We start from the raw sequence: 22,427 nt of genomic DNA, 5'->3' as shown, positions 1-22,427 counted from the left end.
GGGAGAGTTTTATAGCTCTGCAATCAGCAAGTCCCTGGGTCCCTGCTCAGGAGGGTGAACATAATATTTGCAGAGCTCTCTAATGCAGCCCATACAGTAATTTTTTTTTTATCATTATTCAACTAACAGGTTGAATGAAGAAAAAAAAAAAAAGAAGGATCGGATCCCCCCACCCCCCCCCCCCCCCCCATCTGCACATTAGTCGTGGATGGGGGAATCACTCCCACTGTGCTATTGTATTCTGACTGCAGGGAGCCTTCCCTGCTGTCAGAATACAATGATCAGTGCTGGCTCTGATTGATCGGGAATAATCAGACAGGCTGGTTGTACAGAAACCCTCGGTAGATCGTTTGGCATGTTCTACAGTTCTACATAATTAAATTGGACCAGCTTGGACCAAGGTAACTATGTATATGACATACCTGGCCAATGCCGCTGGAATCACTTAAATTGTAATTTCCGCTTTAAGGACTCGTCCCACCGCTCCTCTTGCACAATTGGCACTTTTGAGGAGCGGGGTGGAGAGAGCAGGTACCCAATTTTGACAGGTACCTGTTCCCACTTCTATTCTGGCAGCGGAAATTCTCCTTTCTCCTTCCTAACCGACACGGACAGGTCCCAGAAGACTGCATTCACCATTCACAATGCATCGTGGGCACACGGCTGTGAAGCCGCAAGCTGTCACAGCCAGGTGCCAATACTGAAAATGCTGTTGCTGCCAAAGGAGGACCGAGGATAAAGATGGCTGGGGTGAGTGCACCGTTGGACAGGGGAGTGGCTGTTTTTTGTAGCTACTTACTTATTTTTTTGACAGGTGGCTGGAACTCCGCTTTAAGTAGACAGGCATTGCTTGCATAAGGCTATATGTAAAATTTGAACATTTCTCACAAAATTCTGGGGTTAATGGGTAACTCCAGCCTAGTTGTGGATGGCATCAGGAAGAGAGAACATTTCTGCTTGTGACCCTTTTCGAGAGATGCCTTACTTCCTGGGGGTACTGCAGGTGTCACAGGAAATGTGTTGCAAAAAGTATATGCATTTTTTAAAACGTTTTTTTTTATGTGGTACCGTAAAACTTAAGGCACTCCAAGACAAGTTTTTGTGACTGTTTTAATGTGTGTTCTTCCACAATTTTTCCTGCCCCCTGCCTGAAAACATGTAGACAACAATGAAAATATTGTTAGACATTTTTACTTTCCCAACTACACCAAAAATGTATTTTTGTTAACTCTGTCTCTCTTGGGGGATTTTTGGATCTCTTCCTTTTCAGACAGCAAGGTAGAGGAAATCTCCCAAAAGGGACACAGGCAGAAATAGAAATCATACAGAGGGTCTAGCCCTCCCTCACGCTCCTCAAAATTACATAAACCTAGCTTTGACAGTGCCAATTACCTCACTGATCTGACTTGTAATATCCAAATGTGTCTGTTTGAATTCCAAAATAAAAAATAAAAAATCTAAAAAACTACAACACTCAATACATACCTGAGAATTTGGCTGGAACCCAGTATGAGGAGTAGAATGTTTCTGGAGGTTTTCCAGCATCAGTGCCTGAAAATAAAATTATCAGGAACAAAAATTACAATTGAACTGAATATGACATTCCATATGAATTTATAAAGACCTATTCACACCTATGGGATGCAGCACACACACGCACAACACACCACGTACAAGCCACTACATTGTGGTGCCACTTATTTTGAATGAAGCATAAAAGGGATAGGAAACTTTTTTTTTCTTCGATAGTATAGGCCAGGGTGATACCACCACTTGTATGTGTCCCATTGGAGAAATGCGACTTGAACTCCTGTCCTGGAGACAGGACAGGAAAAGAAAGTCTCTCATGAGACAGTTCTCATCAGAACACTTGCCCTGACTGGAAGTTTTCCCTTTGTTTCTGGTTAAAGTGACTGCTGTAAAATTTGAATTAATTTTTGTAACTACCCCCCCCCCCCCAACCACCGTAAAAAAAACGGTAGAAGTACATTATATACACCATACTTTCAATACCAATTCCTTCAGTATGAATTTACACAACACTCTTCATAAAAACAGGCATTATATCTTCTGAGTATTTTATTGCTAAACATGAACAAGGGTGTAAACAGACATCATATAAATGTGCTACAAATGGAGACCTATATGTTTGGATTGGGAAACTTGTATGTCTGTATGCCCTCCATAACCCACTGCAGAACCTTCTAAGGAAAACTATTTCTCAGCCAGCCACCAATGTTTTAACCTCCAAGAAATGGTGGGGACCGTTAGTTAAGCGATCCAGATCCCATTTCCACAGACATAGGTATGCACATTTAGATCATCCTCTTATAGCCTTCCTAGCTGTACATCTGTAGTATGAGATCTAAGACACTACTGAACCCAGAAAATCTGCAGAGAGATTTGGTGATGTCACTGTTCTCGTTTCTGGGGACTCTGACTTAAGCCCCCATTCACACTAGGGCGACTCACGAGGCGACTTGTGTCGCCCCAGGTCGCTTGACATGACCAAACCAATGTAAATGAATCAGTGCCGTCTTAATTGCCGCTATTAAGGTCGCTCCGACTTCAGAAAAGGGTCCTGTACTACTTTCAGGCGACCAGTGATCCGACCTGTCCCATATACTTCAATGGGAGTCGCCTCCTTATCTTAATTGAAGCGACCTGTAATCCGACTTGTCATCCGACTTTGCTAAAAAATGGTAGTGAACAAGAAAAGAGCATAATTTTCTTGCAGGCATTAGCGGTCATTTTTTTAGGCAGGCATGTCATTTTTTGGATTTAGTTTCTGGGGGGTCTAAAAAGTGTCCCTGTCAAGTTTCAGCTCTGTAGCATGTCCAGAACCCCTAAAAAAAAATCATTTTTCTTTTAATTTTTTGTAGTGTCTTTACCAGCTGTCTTTTATTCTTGCTGGCATTCATCAGCGGTCATTTTTTTAGGCAGGCATGTCATTTTTTGGATTTCGTTTCTGGGGGGTCTAAAAAGTGTCCCTGTCAAGTTTCAGCTCTGTAGCATGTCCAGAACCCCTAAAAAAAAATCATTTTTCTTTTAATTTTTTGTAGTGTCTTTACCAGCTGTCTTTTATTCTTGCTGGCATTCATGAGTGGTCATTTTTTTAGGCAGGCATGTCATTTTTTGGATTTCGTTTCTGGGGGGTCTAAAAAGTGTCTCTGTCAAGTTTCAGCTCTGTAGCATGTCCAGAACCCCTAAAAAAAAATAATTTTTCTTTTAATTTTTTGTAGTGTCTTACCAGCTGTCTTTTTTTCTTGCAGGCATTTAGCGGGCATTTTTTTTAGGCAGGCATGTCATTTTTTGGATTTCGTTTCTGGGGGGTCTAAAAAGTGTCCCTGTCAAGTTTCAGCTCTGTAGCATGTCCAGAACCCCTAAAAAAAAACATTTTTCTTTTAATTTTTTGTAGTGTTTTACCAGCTGTCTTTTATTCTTGCAGGCATTTAGCGGGCATTTTTTTAGGCAGGCATGTCATTTTTTTGTATTTAGTGTCTGGGGGGTCTAAAAAGTGTACCTGTCAATTTTCAGCTCTGTAGCATGTCCAGAACCCCTAAAAAACATCATTTTTACTATATTTTCAGGGATACGGCTTCTCTGCGGCTGGCTTTTTTTCTTGCAGGCATTTAGCGGGCATTTTTTTAGGCAGGCATGTCATTTTCTGGATTTAGTGTCTGGGGGGTCAAAAAAGTGTCCCAGTCAAGTTTCAGCTATGTAGCATGTCCAGAACCCCTAAAAAAAATCATTTTTCTTTTAATTTTTTGTAGTGTTTTACCAGCTGTCTTTTATTCTTGCAGGCATTTAGCGGGCATTTTTTTAGGCAGGCATGTCATTTTTTTGTATTTAGTGTCTGGGGGGTCTAAAAAGTGTACCTGTCAATTTTCAGCTCTGTAGCATGTCCAGAACCCCTAAAAAACATCATTTTTACTATATTTTCAGGGATACGGCTTCTCTGCGGCTGGCTTTTTTTCTTGCAGGCATTTAGCGGGCATTTTTTTAGGCAGGCATGTCATTTTCTGGATTTAGTGTCTGGGGGGTCAAAAAAGTGTCCCTGTCAAGTTTCAGCTATGTAGCATGTCCAGAACCCCTAAAAAAAATCATTTTTCTTTTAATTTTTTGTAGTGTTTTACCAGCTGTCTTTTATTCTTGCAGGCATTTAGCGGGCATTTTTTTAGGCAGGCATGTCATTTTTTTGTATTTAGTGTCTGGGGGGTCTAAGTGTACCTGTCAATTTTCAGCTCTGTGATTGGCCAAATAAAAAGTTGCCTCGCGATTAGGTCGCGTCAAAGTCGCGCTAAGTCGCGCTAAGTCGTGCCAAAGTCGCGTCAAAGTCGCGCCAAAGTCGCGTCAAAATCGCGTCAAAGTCGCGTTGGAAGCGACGCTACTTTAGTGGTAGCGGCAGTGTGAACCAGCACTAAAAGACGTTCACACTGTAAATAAAAATCTAAAAGTTGGTAGCAATAAATTCAGTAGCTGCTGACTTTTTAAAAAACACACACTTACCTGTCCAAGGATCCAGCGATGTCCTCAGCCGACCCGAGTATTTGCCGGTCTTTAAGTCCAGGCGCAAGCATCCTAAATGTGAGCAGCAGACTAACGCTGTGCAGCTTCACAGCCGACTGCGCATGCGCATTTTTCACTGTGCCTTGTGAACGGCCATGTAGCCTCTTGGGAACTTTGACGTGTTCCAAGAGACTGCGGGGGAAAGAGGTGAGGGCCGAACTTCCACTCAGATTGCTCTGGCAACCTAACCAGTGGGAGCAGGTACCGGTCAAAATTAGGTACTCCCTCCCCCCATCCCAAAAAACACATTTCAATTATGGGAGAACTTTTGCATTAAGTTCTGCTTTAAGGAAGCAGCAGCCCTGCCTCTACCAAAAAAGGAAAAGGAAGTGCCAGATACAAGGATTCTGCAAGATGCTGTATCCAGGATCAGGTGAGGGACATGGGAGTACCTTTGGTATGAGTTGCCCGGCCCCCCATTACTTGATTACCCACGTAAAAAACAAAAAGTTTGCTGTATAATTCAGTTAATATGTAAAGTATCTAGTCCAGAATAACAGAATAGCTACATATACTATTAGAGGTTGAATCTGATACATATCATCAGACTCACAATACAATTTCTTTTTTTAACCACTTGCCTACTGGGCACTTTTACCCCCTTCCTGCCCACGCCAATTTTCATCTTTCAGCGCTTTCCCACTTTGAATGACAATTGCGTGGTCATTCAATACTGTACCCATATGAAATTTTTATCATTTTTCCACACAAATTGAGCCTTTAGTGGGGTTTAATCACCACTGGGTTTTAATTTAAAAAAAAAAAACAACATTTTTGCAATTTTTCTCCTACACTGATGTGCGCTGGTGAGGCAGCACTGGTGGGCACTGATTAGCAGCACTGGTGGGAACTGTTGGGGGTTGTACTTATAATCATCAGTAATAGTATTATAGTAATACAGTAAACCCCCCTCCATTGCGGGGGTTACGTTCCGGACCCAGCCGCGAAAAGTGAAATTCCGCGAAATAGAAAAACCCTATTAAAATGCATTGTAGGCATGATTTTTTTACTGTCACTGTACATGTAAAAGCATTTTAAGGTCTTTAAACACACTTTTAAAACAATAGAAACTCATTTAAACACATAAAAGATACTAAGAGACAGAACAAGAGCTATAAAAAACACAAAAATATTTCATTTTTAATGATTTATATAGTAAAATAACATTACAAAAAAAACCGCGAATTACCGGGACCGCAAAAACTGAACCGCGATGGAGCGGGGGATTACTGTAATCAGTGTAGATGTCCCTTCAACACAAACTGGCTTGTGCTTACACCCGTGATCAGCTGTCATTGGACACAGCTGATCACGTGGTAAAGGACCGCTGTGATTGGCCCTTTACCCTGATCACAGAGCGTGCTGCGGGGGATGGTGGGTATGCGATCACAGGAGGATGTCCATTCACCCCCTCCCGGCAAAGTAAGTCCACACTGTAGCCGTCTCTCGGCTATACCGCAGACGGGAAGGGATTAAAGAACAAAAAATAAATACAAGCTAGCTGTGCCTGCTGTCACAACGATATTTAGTAGCAGCAGCATGCTTTAGCATATGAGTTTGCTTCTGCGTGCGAGCTCGGAGGGACGGGGCGCTTACATTTTTTTCCTTATTTATTTTGCCTTTTTTTTTTTTTTTACACTGTCCCTTTAAAAAAAAGGTTTTAGTTCACTTTACATTCCTTGTAATAGGAATAAAACATCCCTTGTAATAGAAATAAGCAGGACAGGTCCTCTTTAATGTGAGATCTGGGGTCAAAGACATCAGATCTCACATCTACACTAAAAAGAAAAAAAAAAGTCATTTTTTTTTTCCATCATGAAGAAAATTGACCCTTTAGAGCCGTTGGGAGGAAGCGACGTATGATGTCGCTCCGGTCCTCCAAGGCCACAGAGTCGAGTGGGGGCCAGCTTGCCCTCACTCGACTTCCTACCTAGGAGGAGGGGAAAGGACTGGATAGTTTTCCCTGCTACTGATGGCTCCAGTAAGCGGGGAAAATGACCCGGAAGGGACGGGAAGAGGCGTCTCTCCCGCCGTCCAAAAAAAGTGATCCCGCAGTGAATCTGCCGCTGGGACCATTTTTAACCAGAAGTGGTTAATGTCCCTCAAATTTTAGGGGGGGCTGGGCTGTGGCCATTGGGAGTAGAAATTCTTCTGGTGTTAGTGGATGTAAACAATGCGCCTGGGGCTCGAACAATAGTGCCTCATCATTGTCAGTGGGAGGAATGAGGCCCCATCATTGTTGTCAATGGGAGAAAATGCCCTATTATTGGTGTCAGTGGGAGGAATAGTGCCTTGTCGTTGGGGTTACTGGGAAGAATAGTGCCTCATCTTTGGGGTCAGTGGGAAGAATAGTGCCCCATTATTGGGGTCACTGGAATAATGCCTTATCGTTGGTGTCAGTGGGAAGAATAGTGCCTCATCATTGGTGTTAGTGGGAAGAATAGGGCCCCATCTTTGTTGTCAATGGGAGGAATAGTGCCTCATCGTCAGGGTCAGTGGGAAGAATAGTGACCTATCATTGGTGTCACTGGGAGGAATAGTGCCCCATTACTGGTGTTACTGGGAGGAATAGTGCTACATTACTGGTGTCACTGGGAGGAATAGAGCCACAACGTTGGTGTCAGTGGGAGGAATAGTGTCCCATCATTGGTATCACTAGAATATTGCCTTATCATGGTTATCAATGGGAGGAATAGTGCCGAATCGTTGGGGTCAGTGGGAAGAACTTAGGCCAGATTGTTGATGTCAGTAGGTGGAATAGTGCCCCAAGGGCAAGCAAAGGGTCACATCAGGTGCCTGGGCAGTAATTTGGAGATCACCAATTTAGAGGGATGTAAGTAGACATAAGTAATTTCCTACACTTTTGAATATTGAAATGGAAGTTCTCCCTCTGCACACGTAAAATAATCAGCAAACTGCTTCCTGACAGTGGATGCTTGGTGGGTACCTCGTGCACTATGCCAAACACCTTCAAGATCATGCACAAGTGAATCATCAAAATGAATCCCCTCTTTGACGTACAAAATTGTGGAGAGCACAGGCACTTTTAAACAATAGTGTCAACATTAGCAGGATCTAATTGCATTGCACCTCTAAAGATTCTCCATTTATTTGCCAATATGCAGAAGGTGCACTCGACAAATCACCTAGCTTGTGTTAGCCGATAATTAAAGACTTTCTTCTTCAAATCCAGGCCTCTTTGGGATATGGTTTCATTACTGAAGTCGACAGTGAAAAGTCCACAGAGCTTCTGTAAGTACAAACGTCAATTGTAACAAAATTGTAGTTGCTATCAGCAATAGCCATCAGGACTATGGAGAAATATTTTTTTATAGTTGAAATACTTGGAGCCACTGTTTGGGGGCATTTGTATGCGTATGTGTTTGCCATACAATGCTCCAATGCAGGGAGGAAAGTTGCTGTTTTTTTGGAATTCATAGCGGATTTTCAACCACTGTTCCTCTGTTGGCTCAGGCATTACGATTCCCTTTGATCCGTTCCATATTGCTTCACATTTTTCATGGTCTAGGTTGTTGATTGTGGCTTTGCCCAGAAGGTTATGGAAGTGGAGGGAAGAGAAGGATTCACCAGTTGCCAAAAAAATCTGTTAAATACACGTTAATTAGTACTTCAATTACTCTATGTTTTCAGCATATATATGAAAATGCGTCAGCAATATGTACAGAACTGTGGCATTTGCCACCTTGAATTACTTAACAGACTAATAGACACTCTTCTGGAGACACTCGAAGCCGCAATCAGATTCTGCTGAGTACCAACCAGGGTCTAAGAATCTCCTGCAGTGCATCAAAGGATGTGACTTTCATGCTGGCATGGTCATAAAACTTCTGAGGGTAGGTGAATAAAGGTGCTCTTTAGAATATCTCTGGGAGACAACTGGATGTACCCAGTAGCGCCTGGATGCCCGTCTCTTCCTCTGCTCAGCCAATTGCTCATACATCAGCATCATCTGCACAAGGCCAAACTTGAGATAAAGCTTGGTTAAAGAATCCATCCTGCTGCGTTCCCTGGTATTGGGGGATACACAGAAAACATTCACCAGGACAAGCCACACCTCAAAGTTTTAATTTCCTGTAATGTCACTTCCCTAAATATAGGCATTAGAAGAGCGGATTTAACCCACCCTTTAAAACGCATCAAACGCCTCAAAACCGTGCCTATGGCGTTTAAAAAGCGTTTTTAAAGCTTGTAAAATGCCCCATACTAAAGCTCATGGATGCCGGTCTGACGCCTATACTGACGCCTTACAAACACTATAGGAGCGTTTGTTGAGCGTTGGAAATTTAGTCAGGTGTGAACAAGCCCTAAGAGTTCTTCAGGTGCCTCTTGGCAAACTCCAGGCATGTCATGTGCCTTTTAGGAGTGGTGGTGGAGTGCTGCAGAGATGGTTTTTCTTCTGGAAGATCTCTCCACAGAAAAACACTGGAGCTCTGTCAGAGTGACCATCGGGTTCTTGGTCACCTCCCTGACTAAGGCCCTTCTCCTCCGATCGCTCAGTTTGGTCAGGCAGCTTGCGCTAGGAAGAGTCCTGGTGGTTCCAAACTTCTTCCATTTACGGATCATGGAGGCAACTATGCTCATTGGGACCTTCATTGCTGCAGACATTTTTCCCTTCCCCAGATCTGTGCCCCAATTAATCCTGTCTCTGAGGTCTACAGACAAATCCTTGAACTTCATGGGTTCGTTTGTGATCTGACATGCACTGTTAATTGTGGGACCTTACATAGACAGGTGCGTGCCTTTCCAAATCATCTCCAATAGACTGAATTTACCACAGGTGGAATCAAATTGTAACAACATCTCAAGGATAATCAGTGGCAACAGGATGCACCTGAGCTCAATTAATAGCAAAGGCTGTGAATACTTACATACATGTGATTTATTTTTATTTTTTTAATACATTTGCAAAGATTTCAAACAAACGTCTATCACATTGTCATTATGGGGTATCGTTTGTAGAATTCGGAGGAAAATAATGAATTCAATTTTGGAATAAGGCTGTAACATAACAAAACGTGGAAAAATTTAAGCACTGTGAATACTTTCCAGATTCACTGTATGTGCCAAGAAGTTTTTTTTACAGTAACCAATTCTTTATCCTTTATGTGACTGGAAATGGGGACACAAACTGGAAACAAATACTGATCTTATGTTTCTGGTTTGACCTCCTTTATCTCTGTCCAGGGTGGCAAGGGTACCAGGCTTTCCCTGATCATACAAGCTCTATCCCATTCTTTCCCTCCACACTAACCCAGGGTACTGAATACTTTTCGGATGCACTGGAGTCACCAGCTAGTTCATCATGGTGCTATGTAGTCAGATTTTGAACGGCATCAAATGTGCAAAGACTTTTCATACCAACATTTGTATGACTCGTACAAGTTACATTTGTTCAAAGCTAGCTACACTTTTCATGGTGAGAATGGGACAACCCCTTCAAATGCTACAATAGAAAATATGTAAACTTTCGATAATGTATCAGCCCTTCAGCAAGAAACTCGCTCTCCATTTTTTAGACCTACCAGCTTGCATCACCACTGCGAAACTACATTCTACTACAGCAGAGAACGTGCCAAGGAGTCAAATGGAATAAAGTCAGGGCTCGAGTCCTGCGGGAACACACAGGAACGGCGTTCCTCTACTTTTTCTACAGCAGGAACGCCGTTCCCGTTAGCAGCCGCGTCCCCGACACGATCCCAGCGCCACCTCCTGCTCTGGGATGGCGGGTTCCCGACCTGCCATCCCCAAGCACAGTGTGAGCAAAGCCGCGATAAATCAGCTCCGAGCTGAGCTGCCAGAACAGAGCCGATGCCTCCTGCATAGTTCCGGCTCCGTCCTGACAGTCTGAGTCACAGGCGGAGTGATTGATATCTAATGCACTCCGCCTGTGCATTAGGTATCACTCCGCCTGTGACTCAGGCTGTCAGGACTGACCAAAAGAGGAAGCATCAGCTCTGCACCATGCTTCGTAAGTACTACCCACAAAAATACCAGCCAGCAATACCCACACCAATACCAGCCAGCAATACCCACAGCAGTACCAGCCAGCAATACCCTCCAGCAATACCCACACCAGTACCAGCCAGCAATACCCACACCAGTATCAGCCAGCAATACCAGCCAGCAGTAGCCACCACCAGTACCCACCAGTAGTATCCATCCACCAGTAGTTTCAGCCAGCAGTACAAGTCAACAGTACCCACCAGCATTTCCCACATGCAGTACCCACCAGTATTACCAGTCAGCAGTAGCCACCACCAGCCAGCAGTACCCACCAGCGGTACCTGCCAGCATTTCCCGCCAGCAGTACCCACCAGCAGTACCAGCCAGTTAGCAGCCACCACTAATACCCGCCTGGGGGACAGCAGCAGCCAGCGATACCTGCAGGAACCCAATTCAATCCACTAAAAAAAAAAACAAAAGGGGATCAGTCCCCTTCTGTCTGGGCAGAACAGATTGGAGGGCCCATAGAGTATAGCCGGCTGTGTCCGTGTCTGCTCTGCATATGCTGACACGGACCTGTCATCTGATCTGCCCGCTCCGCTCATTGTGGCCCGCGACCAGGTACCAAGTCGCTAAAGTGGCCCTGGCTCCTCAAAAAAGGTATATATACACAAACACCTTTTTTTTTTTTTGAGGTGGGGGTGGTAATCTTGGGTGAGTTCCCACACTTTTTTTCCCAGGACTTGACCCCTGAATAAAGTATCAACAATCACACCAAAAGAAAATAAAGACATGGTCAATACTTAATAGGTAATCCATCTATAAGCTCTCCACTTTTACACTAGAGGGAATCGCTGGCTGAGAAGAAAGATATCTGGATAATGCCTGCAGCTGTAGGCAACATCCAGATATTGCCACTTTTAAGTACATATGATGTCATGCAGGTGGGAAGTGGTTAATTAGCGAAGATGTTGGCCACCAGGTTAAACTTCTTCCATATCACCCTGATCCATATACACTGCTCAAAAAAAAGTAAAGGACCACTTTTTATTCAGAGTATAGCATCAAGTCAATTAAACTCCTGGTATATTGATCTGGTTAGTTAAGTAGCAGAGGGAGTTGTTAATCAGTTTCAGCTGCTTTGGTGTTAATGAAATTAACAGGTGCACTAGATGGGCAACAACGAGAAAACCTCCAAAAACAGGAATGGTTTTAGAGGCAGAGGCCACTGAAATTTTTTTTCCCTACTCCTGTTTTCTGACTGTTTTTGCATTTGGCTAGGGTCAGTATCACTACTGGTAGCATGAGGCGATGCCTGGACCCTATAGAGTTTGCACAGGCAGTCCAAATGCTCCAGGATGGCACATCAATATGTGCCATTGCCAGAAGGTTTGCTTTGTCTTCCAGCACAGTCTCAAGGGCATGGAGGAGATTCCAGGAGATGAGCAGTTTCTCTAGGAGAGCTGGACTGGGCCGTAGAAGGTACCCATCAGCAGGACAGGTATCCGCTCCTTTGTGCAAGGAGGAATAGGATAAGCACTGCCAGAGCCCTACAAAATAACCTCCAGCAGGCCACTGGTGTAAATGTCTCTGACCAAACAATCAGAAACAGTCTTCATAAGGGTGAGCTGAGGGCCCGACATACTCTTGTGGGCCCTGTGCTCTCTGCCCAGCACCATGGAGCTCAATTGGCATTTGCAATTGAACACCAGAATTGGCAGGTCCACCACTGGTGCCCTGTGCTTTTCACAGACGAGAGCAGGTTCATCCCGAGCACATGTGACAAATGTAAAAGGGTCTGGAGAAGCCATGGAGAACATTATGCTGCCTGTAACATCATTTAGCATGACTGGTTTGGTGGTGGGTCAGTGATGGTCTAGGGAGGCATATTCATGGAGGGATTTATAGACCTCTACAGGTTAAACAATGGCACCCCGACTGTCATTAGGAATCGGGATGAAATGCTTCGACCCATTGTCAGATCTTACACTGGTGCAGTGGGTCCTGGGTTCCTCCTGGTGTACGACAATGCCCAGCCTCATGTGGCGTGAATATGCAGCCAGTTCCTGGAGGATGACGGATTGATACCATTGAATTGCCCCCCACGCTCGCGTGACCTAAAACCAATAGAACACCTGTGGGACATTATGCTTCGATCCATCCGACGTCGCCAGGTTGCACCTCAGTCTGTTCAGGAGCTTATGCCACTTTTCCACTGCAAGTACCGGCTCGGCTCTACTCGGCCCTGTTTGCTTTTCCACTGCTGGTACCGAATGGTACGGTGTTGGAACGGTTCGGTACGGTACGGTTTGCTTTTCCACTAAAGTAGTACTAAAGTTAAGTGGGTGGGATAACAACGATTCTCTGACCAATCAGTGGCTAGTAGTGACTGCATGCAAAGGATTGTGGGATATGGTACCGGTATGGTACCTCTTGGAACCACAATCGAGGTGGTACTGTTTTTGAGACCCGTACCGTTTGGTTCCATGCAGTGGAAAAGCGCTGCAGTACCGTACCATACCGAACCGAACCGTTCCTACACCGTACCATGCGGTACCAGCAGTGGAAAAGCACAAAAGCGAGCCGAACCGTCCGGTTCCATGCAGTGGAAAAGCGCCATTAGTGATGCCCTGGAAGGAAAGGCCCAGGACACCATCCCGTCGTCTCATTAGGAGCATGACCCGACATTGTCAGGCATGCATAGAAGCACGTGGGGGCCATACAAACTACGGAGTACCATTTTGAGTTTCTGCAGTGAAATTTCAGCAAAATTGACTAGCCTGCTGCATAATTTTTTCACTTTGATTTTCAGGGTGTGTTTGAATTCAGCCCTCTGCAGGTTGATCATTTCCATCAAACGATGTGGCATCTTTTCGTTCCCAAAAAATTACCCAGTCCATATCAGTATAGATATACAGCATGATATTTTTCCCCATATAGATCTGATGTGTTTTTAAAGTGTTCCTTTAATTTTTTTGAGCAGTGTAGATCAGGTGGGTTTTATCCCAAATAGACGAGCCCGATAATACTCGTAAAGCCTCATACACAGGATCAGATTATCAGACAAATTTTTGTCCGTTTTTTGTTGCATGCTAGTCTCATATCGAAAGTGAAGGGGTTACTCATGCGAAAATTCTCGTACGACAGAATTCAACTTTAGAAGTTATGTCATGTGTTGAACTGTTTTGTATGTATTCATTGCTGAGCATGCGTAGTCTTGCTTTTACAATTTTTTTTTTTCAGATGAAACTGTATAATTAAACAAAAATCAGGAGGTTGTGTTCACATACGATAAAAATGTTATAGTCTGCACATTCAGTTTTTGCCATTCAAAAATTTGGAAGCGGCTGTCGAAAGTACTGTACTAAGGATCCCAAAATCAGCATATCGTTCGTTAGACAAAATTTTACTTCCGATTTTCTTATCGTGTGTGAACCACTCTTCAAGACTATGGTTCGGCAGCATCTCAAGTATGCCATCCAGCTTTGGGCACCAGGCCTTTAGAAAGGATGTGCTGGGATTGGAGAGAGTCCAGAGAAGGGCAACAAAGCTAATAAAGGGACTGGAGGATCTAAGCTATGAGGAAAGACTACAAGCATTAAACTTATTCTCTCTGGAGAACAGATGATTGAGAGGGGATATGATTTCAATGTACAAATACTGTAAACTTGGTTTAAGAGCGCTTTCCAAGACAAGCAAAATTTTCAAATAAATTTTGACTTGATATACAAGCGATGTCTTGATATACAAGTAGCCTTAAGTCACAGCTGAGTATAAAAGAGAAGAGAGGCGCCTCTAAGTGTAGCAATATGGTTAAATTTAATGAAGGTACAACATTTAGCAATTCACATGGTTGATGATTGGAACAGGCACATCTAAGTATGGAGGCATCCAGGCTAAAGCTGTCCACATAGACCATCCTCCGCACCCCCATCTACGTCATCCCTTCCATGCTGCCCCTCGCGTTCAGATCGCTTTACTGCAGGGTGGTCTTCCTTCCCGGTCAGGATTACAGACTGGCAGCCGGCGGTGCAGAAGACAGTCTATGTGGACAGCTTTACCCCCGGATGCCTGCATACTTAGATATGCCTGTTTTATTCATCAACCATGTGAGTTGCTAAATGTTGTACCTTCATTAAATGGAACCATATTGCTACACTTAGAGGCGCCTCTCTTCTCTTTGATACTCTGGAGCTCCTGCTGGATTTTGCATCTAATCCCCTTGTGGAAGCGGCTATTTGTGGATGGACATTTTATGGTTATATAAACTATCGCAATGCTATAATCTTTTTATATGGACTATAAACTGAAGGACTTATGAATAAATGGTTGTGGAACGAATCATTTGAGTTTCCATTATTTCTTATGGGAAAATTCGCTTTGATATAAGAGTGCTTTGGATTACAAGCATGCTTCCGGAACGAATTATGCTCGCAATCCAAGGTTTTACTAATATATATATATATATATATATATATATATATATATATATATATATATATATATATATATATATATATATATATATATATATATATATATATATATATATATATATATATCTTATATTTTTTTTTTTTTTTTTTTTTTAAACTGTCATTTTTGGTTTTAGCCAAGTGCATCCTGAATTTCTGGCACCAACATTTATTTTCAGTGCACCTCTACTACAAACCTTTTCCAATCATGAAATAAAGGTAATTCCTCCCAGAGAGTTATGTCAGAAAAGCGTGAAGGGTCCTAGGACAGAGAATAGCAGATCAGACAATCTGAACTAGGGCTAAGGTAGAAAGGGACTATCTATCTATATAGCTGACCCTGGATACTGCAACTTCTACACATGTGTGCAACTGCTAACAGGCAGCTGAGGAGAGGAGGACTCACTCGCTGGTTAGGAACCCTCCTGAAAACGTGAGAACTAAGGATGAGGGGTACCAGGGCCTCCCCTTCCTCCAGAGGCAACATAACCTTTCAACGGCAACCTCCTCCTCCAGAGAAACACTCCAGAAGAAGGGTTATCGAAAGAACGGACTAATGTAACTGAAGATCCAGCCACTGAATGTAGACGGTTCACAAATATACACAATAAAGCAGAAGGTTCACAGGTAGACCGCTTCCAAAAAAAAAACAAACACACTTTGCACATGAGAAAAATAAACTTTGTAACTGCCCCAGTGTAAATTAAAACAACATTTAAACTGGAATTCAGAAGGCATGCTTTACTAGACAAAAAAACTTTCTCTCTGAAGGTAGAGCCATACAGATTACAAAATTATACAGTAAAACAGAAGCTTTACAGGCATCCAGCCTTGAAATAAAAACACATCATCTTTGCAATGCAAGGAAAATAACTTTGGTTTGTAACAGCCCAAGGTTCTTAAACCCTAGCCTGATGCTGAGGAAGCAGGTGGTTAATTGGGTATTCAGAAAGCATGCTTTACCAAACAGAGCAGGCATGAACAAAAGCAACTCCAAGGGATTGAAAGTGCCCAGAAACACACTGCACCACCTGCCTACCACCAAAGTAATACCACAGCCCAAGACATCAAACCTTGCAGGCAAGGACTCACCATCGCAGCTCCTGACTTGAAATAGGTAGTTAGCCGTTGGCGTCCCTTTTCATGCTTTGTCACCACTGCAGATGGTAGCAGTGATACCCGATACGGTCATGGCGCAACAGGAAACTCGTCATTCCAGGATGTCCGACGTCACTTCATTCTACCGGAAGCCGAGGCTTAGGCCTCATGTGCCTACTAGGCTGGGACCTTGCCTAACAAGGTTCCAAAAATCCCTGAACACATCATAGGACCTTCTCAAAACACCCCATAGGAGAACAGGACTTACCAATCAAAGACTTTAAGATTCGACACCCACAACCACAAGGGTCAAGATCCTGGGGGGGAAAAAAAAAGTGAAATTCTCTGATCCAGGCAGAAGTTCTTTTCATTGTTTTGCTTGTGTTTCCTGTACATGGTGGAACCAATTATTTCTTAGGTTGCTGTCAAGTAATAAAGGTTGAGGAGGTACCTTTTGATCTTCCCAGAAATGCAGCATCCTTGTCACTTCTTGTGGGTTGCACCACAGAATATCTTCCTTCCTAGCTACCATCTATAAACTACCTATGGCCCTGCTCCCTATGTAATAGAGATTAAAAGATACGTATATATATTTGTAGTCCACATCAGGAAAGCAGCTTAGGGTGACAGCCATGGTTCCCTCCATAAATAAAGGGCAGGACTAACATAGCCACTAAGTGACTTTAAGGCCCCTGTTGCACAAAGAGTCTGACCAGGTTCTCCAGTTTTTGAGGCAAACCTGATTGGATGGTCCATTCACCCCTATGGACGAGCTGGGGTACATGGTCGTGTGTCCATTTATGCCTGCCTACCTCCGATCCAATCTGGTCTGCAAAAAAAAAAAAGAAGAAAAAAAAAAAAAAAAACCCTGTTTAGGCAGATCTGAGGGCACTCAGGTGTAAATGGACAGTGGAGTCCCTTTACTCCCGGCGGCTCACAGGGCAGAGTGGCCTTGGTCTGTGTCCACTCTGTAGAACTCTGAACAGCAGTGAATCAGTGGACAGCTTCCCTGCTGATCAAAACTGAGTCACCCCATTTTATTTGCAGGATTACCGGGTGAAAATTAGGCAAGGATAAAGCAAAAGCAGTTACCACACCACAGACTAGTAAGTCACAACATATTACATTTTTGGGTTTTAGTCTTGAATGCCACAGGAAATGCCTTTGACTGCCTAGTACATGCAAATCTTCCATGCATTGTTGGAACGCCTGCAATAGGTATGAACATAGTCTAACATGGTGACTTCATACAGCAGTGAATGTCCTGGCCTTCTAACCCTTTCACTGCCCGACCTTGCACTCCACTTTAAACCTCAGGTGTCCAGACCATTTTTGCAATTGTTTACTTTAATTTTTTTTAATTACAACTTTCAAAGTTTGTAAAAGACCCCCCAAATTATACAATTTCTGAAAGCATAGGACCAATAGAATGAAAAGATGGTGCTACTGATTTGGGGTTGGAATAGTTGTGTGAAAAAAATAAAATTTGTGCTCACAAACACAACATAAAACTTGGAAAATTCCTACTAACTTTAAAAGCTAAAACTGTGTGAAGCCAATAAATATTTTATATTGTACCTTTTTGCAAAACAGAGAAAATCAAAAAGGTATGCAAAACTGTAAAAAAACAACTTACTCTAGAAATCTGGAGGTTTTTCATTTTTTTCACTTCTAGCTTCCAGAGTTTGCAAAAGACCGCACAAACCATACATTTTCTAAAAGCATGTGTACCAGCAAGTGTACCAACTGCTAAAAATGGGTGCTTAGTGTGTTGGTACACTGCAATGCAATGTACCAATACGTAAAGTATATCACCACTTTGTTTGCAGTGTAGTGTGTGTGTGTGTGTGTGTGTGTGTGTTAGTGTTAGGCCTCCTGCACATGGGCACAAAGGTTTGTAAGCTGTAAGGAGTGTATTCCTGTGCCTGGGAGTTATAGGTATCTGAACAGCCATGGCCAGCAGCATGTACAAGTTAATAGACATTTTTAAACTTCTAGAATGCTTAGTCTTCAACCATCTTAGCTCCTACCTCAGTCAAAATAACCTTCTTGAACCCCTTCAGTCTAACTTTCGCTCACAGCACTCCACAGAAACTGCCTTACTAAAACTCACTAACAATTTACTAACGGCTAAAACCAATGGAAACTACTCCATACTCCTATTACTTGACCTCTCTGCGGCCTTTGATACTGTCAACCACCGGCTCCTTCTTGATAAACTCCATTCCCTTGGCCTCCAAGATTCTGCTCCATCTTGGTTCTCCTCCTATCACAGTGCTCCATCAGTGTTACCTACAACTCTATCTTCTACTCTCCATTGCCCCTTTCTGTGGGGGTTCCCCAAGGCTTTGTTCTTGAACCCCTTCTCTTCTCTAGCTACACTGCCTCCCTTGGTAACTTGATAACCACCCACGGCTTCCAATACATCTATACGCCGATTACACTCAAATCTGTCTACTCCCTCACCTCACTCCTTCAGTCTCCTCTCGCATTTCTAACTTACTTACATATCAGTATGGATGCTGCAACACTTCCTACAATTAAATCCCTCTAAAACTGAGCTGGTAATATTCCCTCCCGCCCATGCCCCCCTCCATGACTTTTCCATCAAAATCAGTAATACAACCATAAATCACTCCCCTCAAGGGTACTAGGTGTAATCCTACACTCTGACCTGTCCTTTCAGCCTCAAATTCAATCGTTGTCAAAAAGCTTGTAGACTTCATCTCCGTACAATCTCTAAAATACGCCCCTTTTTAACAACTGAAACCACCAAGCTACTCATTCACTCCCTTGTTATCTCTTGCCTCGACTATTGCAGCTCCCTTCTCATAGGCCTACCTCTCCATAGGCTATCCCCTCTTCAGTCTATCATGAATGCTACTGCAAGGGCTTATCCACCTTTCCAACAGCTCAGTGTCTGCAACCCCTCTCCGCCAATCCCTACACTGGCTCCCGATTGCCTAGCAAATTCAATTCAAAATACTAACCACAACATACAAAGCCATTCACAACTCTGCCCCGAGCTACATCACCAATCTTGTCTCCAAATATCACTCAAACTGTCCTCTCCATTCCTCTCAAGATCTCCTACTCTCAAGCTCCCTTGTTTCCTCCTCCTATGCTCGTCTAAAGGATTTCTCCAGAGTTAAAACCTCTTGTAACACCTGCCCCATCCTATTAGATTGTAAGCTCTTCTGAGCAGGGCCCTCTTAATGGTTAAATGTTAAAGGCCCTGCTACAGGCCAATGCAGCTCAGCGAGAAACAAACCGCCAAATCGCAGAGGCCGCTAGAGCACAACAGGAGGCTACTGCAGCACAACAGGAAGTTGCTGCAGCACAACAGGCAGCCCAGCAGGAGATGAACCGACAGTTTGCAGAGGCTCTGCTGGAGTTGAAAAAAGCATTTGCATCTCCTGTGCCAGCTGAACCAAAATTGGTACGTGCCTCGTACCACCTGCAAAAGATGACACCGGCCGATGATGTGGAAGCATACCTGGCGACTTTTGAGAGAGTCGCTGTCCGTGAAGGTTGGCCAAATGAACAGTGGGTGGGTCTGTTGGCCCCATTTCTGACAGGAGAACCGCAAAAAGCATATTTTGACCTGGACCCAGATAAGGCCCAGGACTATGAGACTCTGAAAATGGAGATAATCGCACGCTTGGGTGTCACCATGGCAGTCCGGGCCCAGTGCGTGCATCAGTGGACCTATTCCAGCAGCAAGCCACCCCGTTCTCAAATGTTTGACCTGGTCCACCTCACCAAAAAGTGGTTGCAACCAGAGACCTTGACGGGCCCCCAGATCGTGGAGCGTGTGGTAATGGACCAGTACCTGCGTGCGCTCCCGCTCCCTGGGTCGGACAGGGGGACCCCAAAACTGCAGCCCAATTGGTGGACCTAGTGGAGAGGTACAGTGCTACTGAGGACTTGGTGAACCCGTCTACGCCCCACTTCATTGTGTCTAGGGGTGCAAGATCGCCCAGAGGTTCTGGTAAGACTGTTCCAGTGCATGGGGAAACTAGATATGACTGTTGTTACAGCTAATGAGACTGTTGGTCCTAGGCCTGGAGACTGGCCAAAGAAGCCAGGAAGGTCTTTGGGACCGCTAAGAGGACTGGGGTAGAGCACATACAGTGCTTCTGCTGCCATGCATTTGGGCATATTGCTGCAAACTGTCCTATAAATGATGAACCTATGCAATGCGATTTTGCTTATAGGAAAAGAAGCATATCTTTGTTTGCACAGGTCGCATATACTGCATCATGTCAGAGTCGCATTGAAAAACAAATGTGTGTTATTGCAGTGGATGGAAAGCCGCTCACAGCCCTGCTAGACTCTGGAAGTGTAGTGACCCTAGTCAGAAGTGATTGTGTAAATCCCACAAAACTACACCCCAGTACTATCGGGGTCATTTGCATCCATGGGGACACTCGGGACTACCAGACAGCAGTGGTTGAGGTTGATACCCCTTGGGACAGTGTGACCCATTCAGTGGGGGTGGTGCCTTCGCTACTTGATAAAGCTTTAGTGGGGAGGGATTTCCCCCATTTTTGGAGGTTGTGGGAGAACAAGGGTAGGCTGGGAGAGAGCTCCCCCTGCTCCGGAAGCACAGGAACTCCCACCAGACCCTTTTTGCAGAAGTGAAGGAAACCCTGTTGGGGGAATCGAGGGAGCTGGAGATCCTCTTCCTTTCCCTGTCATGGCTGGGGAGCCGAGGACCTGGAAGCTAGCTCCCAGCCAGAGGGTAATGAACAGGAGGACATTTCTGGACCTGACAATGAGAGTAGCCAGAATGTGGTACCCGACTAAGAAGTCAGGAGAGAGGATTTCTGTACCGAGCAATTACGAGATATCACCCTCCTGCCCCTAAACACTGAGCTCAAAGATGCCTCTAATTGTCCTAATGTGCATGAAAAACATTGAGCTGCTTCTACAGGCAGAACACAAAGCTCCGGTAGAACAGTGTTAATTTCGTCGACTAAAATGTTTTCATCGACTAAATTAACACAATTTTAGTAGACTAAAATACGACTAAAAATATAATGTCATTTTAGTCATAAGACTATAACTAAAACTAAATTAAAAATTGACATCAAAATGAATACTACTCTGCTGGCCATTTCTAAATCGGCAACACAATTCCATCCAGAGTCGGTAATAATCGCACATTAAAGATTAAACCTGTATTACACCACCGCATAAGCATAGGTAAGGGGCATCTACTAAGCTGCTGAAAGAGAAAAAAAATAGGAAAAAAAGGTTTATCTGATATTTTTTCTTAATATATTTAATGCTGGTAATATTTTCAGGTAATATGTGCAATGACATTACAGCCAATAGAGTTTACAGTTTTTTGTTTTTCTTTGTATTTTAAAGTTGCACTTCTGTTTGCCAAAAAGCAATATATATTTTTTTTTTTTTTACGAAACTTGGTTTTATTTATAAGTGTCAGTTCACACTATGGCGACACGACTTCGAGGCGACTTAATGAAGTAGCCGTGCACCGCGACTTCGGCACGTCTTGCACGGACTTCACATAATGGAAGTCAATGAAGTCGCTCCTATTAGAACGGTTCCAATTGGACAGCACTGTCCGCGACATGTCAGGCGACCAAGTCGCTTGACAAGTCGGAACAGTGTTAACCGGCACTAAAGACGTTATTTATTACAACGGCTAAATCTGTTGCGTTTGTAGTTAATATCCATAATAATAACAACATATTAGGTTTTTACTCTAGGAGTATATAATTTGTTTGGAAATTCTGGAGAAATGTTTAAATAATGCACTACAATTTACCCTAACCTATTCGATTTGTAGTTGACTAAAATGTATGAGATTTTAGTCGACTAAAATGTACTGGAGATTTTAGTCGACTAAAATATGACTAAAACTAAAACAATTCAGATAACTAAAATACGACAAACTAAAATGGCATTTCAGTCAAAGGACTATAACTAAAACTAAATCGAAATTTGCTGCCAAAATTAACACTGCGGTAGAAGCAGCGATTTTAAAGCCAGTGTGCATATAGCCTTGAGATTACCCGAGTACCTTCCAAAGTTTCAGGTGGAAAGGCATTGGATTAGGGCAGGGCTTGACAAATTTACTTGAAATCTAGGAGCCAGCTAAAAAAGTTAGGAGCCAGTTTTTTTTTTTGCGCATGCCGAATGGCTCGCTTCTGTCGGACAGGCTGCCATACACACGGGCCCAATGGTAGCCAGTTTTTAATGAACCAGCTGATGTTGCCCGGCATGTCATGTGTACTTTGTTTACTTCATCTCAGAGATATTAACCAGTTCTGGACCTCTTAATGACCATGC

The 22,427-nt window shown here is 43.6% G+C and overlaps 1 protein-coding gene across 1 annotated transcript in view; it reads right to left on the bottom strand.

Annotated features, from left to right (window-relative positions):
• ACIN1 (apoptotic chromatin condensation inducer 1) overlaps positions 1-22,427 on the bottom strand; it is a 219,613-nt gene that overhangs the window by 185,390 nt on the left and 11,796 nt on the right. Inside the window, exon 2 of the mRNA XM_082244819.1 lies at positions 1,486-1,551. Within this exon, the coding sequence (XP_082100945.1) occupies positions 1,486-1,551 (66 nt within the window). The remainder of the gene's footprint in view (positions 1-1,485; positions 1,552-22,427) is intronic.

Source organism: Pelophylax lessonae, assembly GCF_965119305.1.
Source record: "Pelophylax lessonae genome assembly, chromosome: 1".
In the NCBI taxonomy this organism is placed as follows: domain Eukaryota; kingdom Metazoa; phylum Chordata; class Amphibia; order Anura; family Ranidae; genus Pelophylax; species Pelophylax lessonae.
Note: the sequence above shows the minus strand (reverse complement) of the source record. Positions and strands in the feature narration are given on the sequence as shown.